The sequence below is a fragment of the Eurypyga helias genome, unplaced genomic scaffold (genome assembly GCF_000690775.1).
Source record: "Eurypyga helias isolate BGI_N326 unplaced genomic scaffold, ASM69077v1 scaffold43941, whole genome shotgun sequence".
Classification (NCBI taxonomy): domain Eukaryota; kingdom Metazoa; phylum Chordata; class Aves; order Eurypygiformes; family Eurypygidae; genus Eurypyga; species Eurypyga helias.
Window position 1 is genome coordinate 1 of NW_010230993.1, and position 233 is coordinate 233.

Here is a 233-nt window from a genome sequence, read left to right on the forward strand (position 1 = left end):
GGTGGGGGGTGACACCGTTCAGTTCTTGGGCTCTTCGCCAGCCTCGCCACCGTCTTCGCCGGCGCACTCGGCTGTCCATAGCGTGAGGTTGTCCCTGAGCAGCTGCATGATGAGGGTGCTGTCCTTGTAGGAGTCTTCGCTGAGCGTGTGCAGGTCGCCCATGGCCTCGTCGAAGGTGGTCTTGGCCAGCGAGATGGCCTGCTCGGGGGCGTTGGCGATCTCGTAGTGGAAGG

General features: G+C 63.9%; 1 protein-coding gene across 1 annotated transcript in view; it reads right to left on the bottom strand.

Annotated features, from left to right (window-relative positions):
- Positions 1-18: 18 nt before the first annotated feature.
- Positions 19-233, bottom strand: part of LOC104516557 (14-3-3 protein sigma-like) — a gene marked incomplete at its 5' end in the record, with an annotated part of 590 nt that continues 375 nt past the window's right edge. Inside the window, one exon of the mRNA XM_010160915.1 lies at positions 19-231. Coding sequence (XP_010159217.1) covers positions 19-231 — 213 coding nt within the window. The remainder of the gene's footprint in view (positions 232-233) is intronic.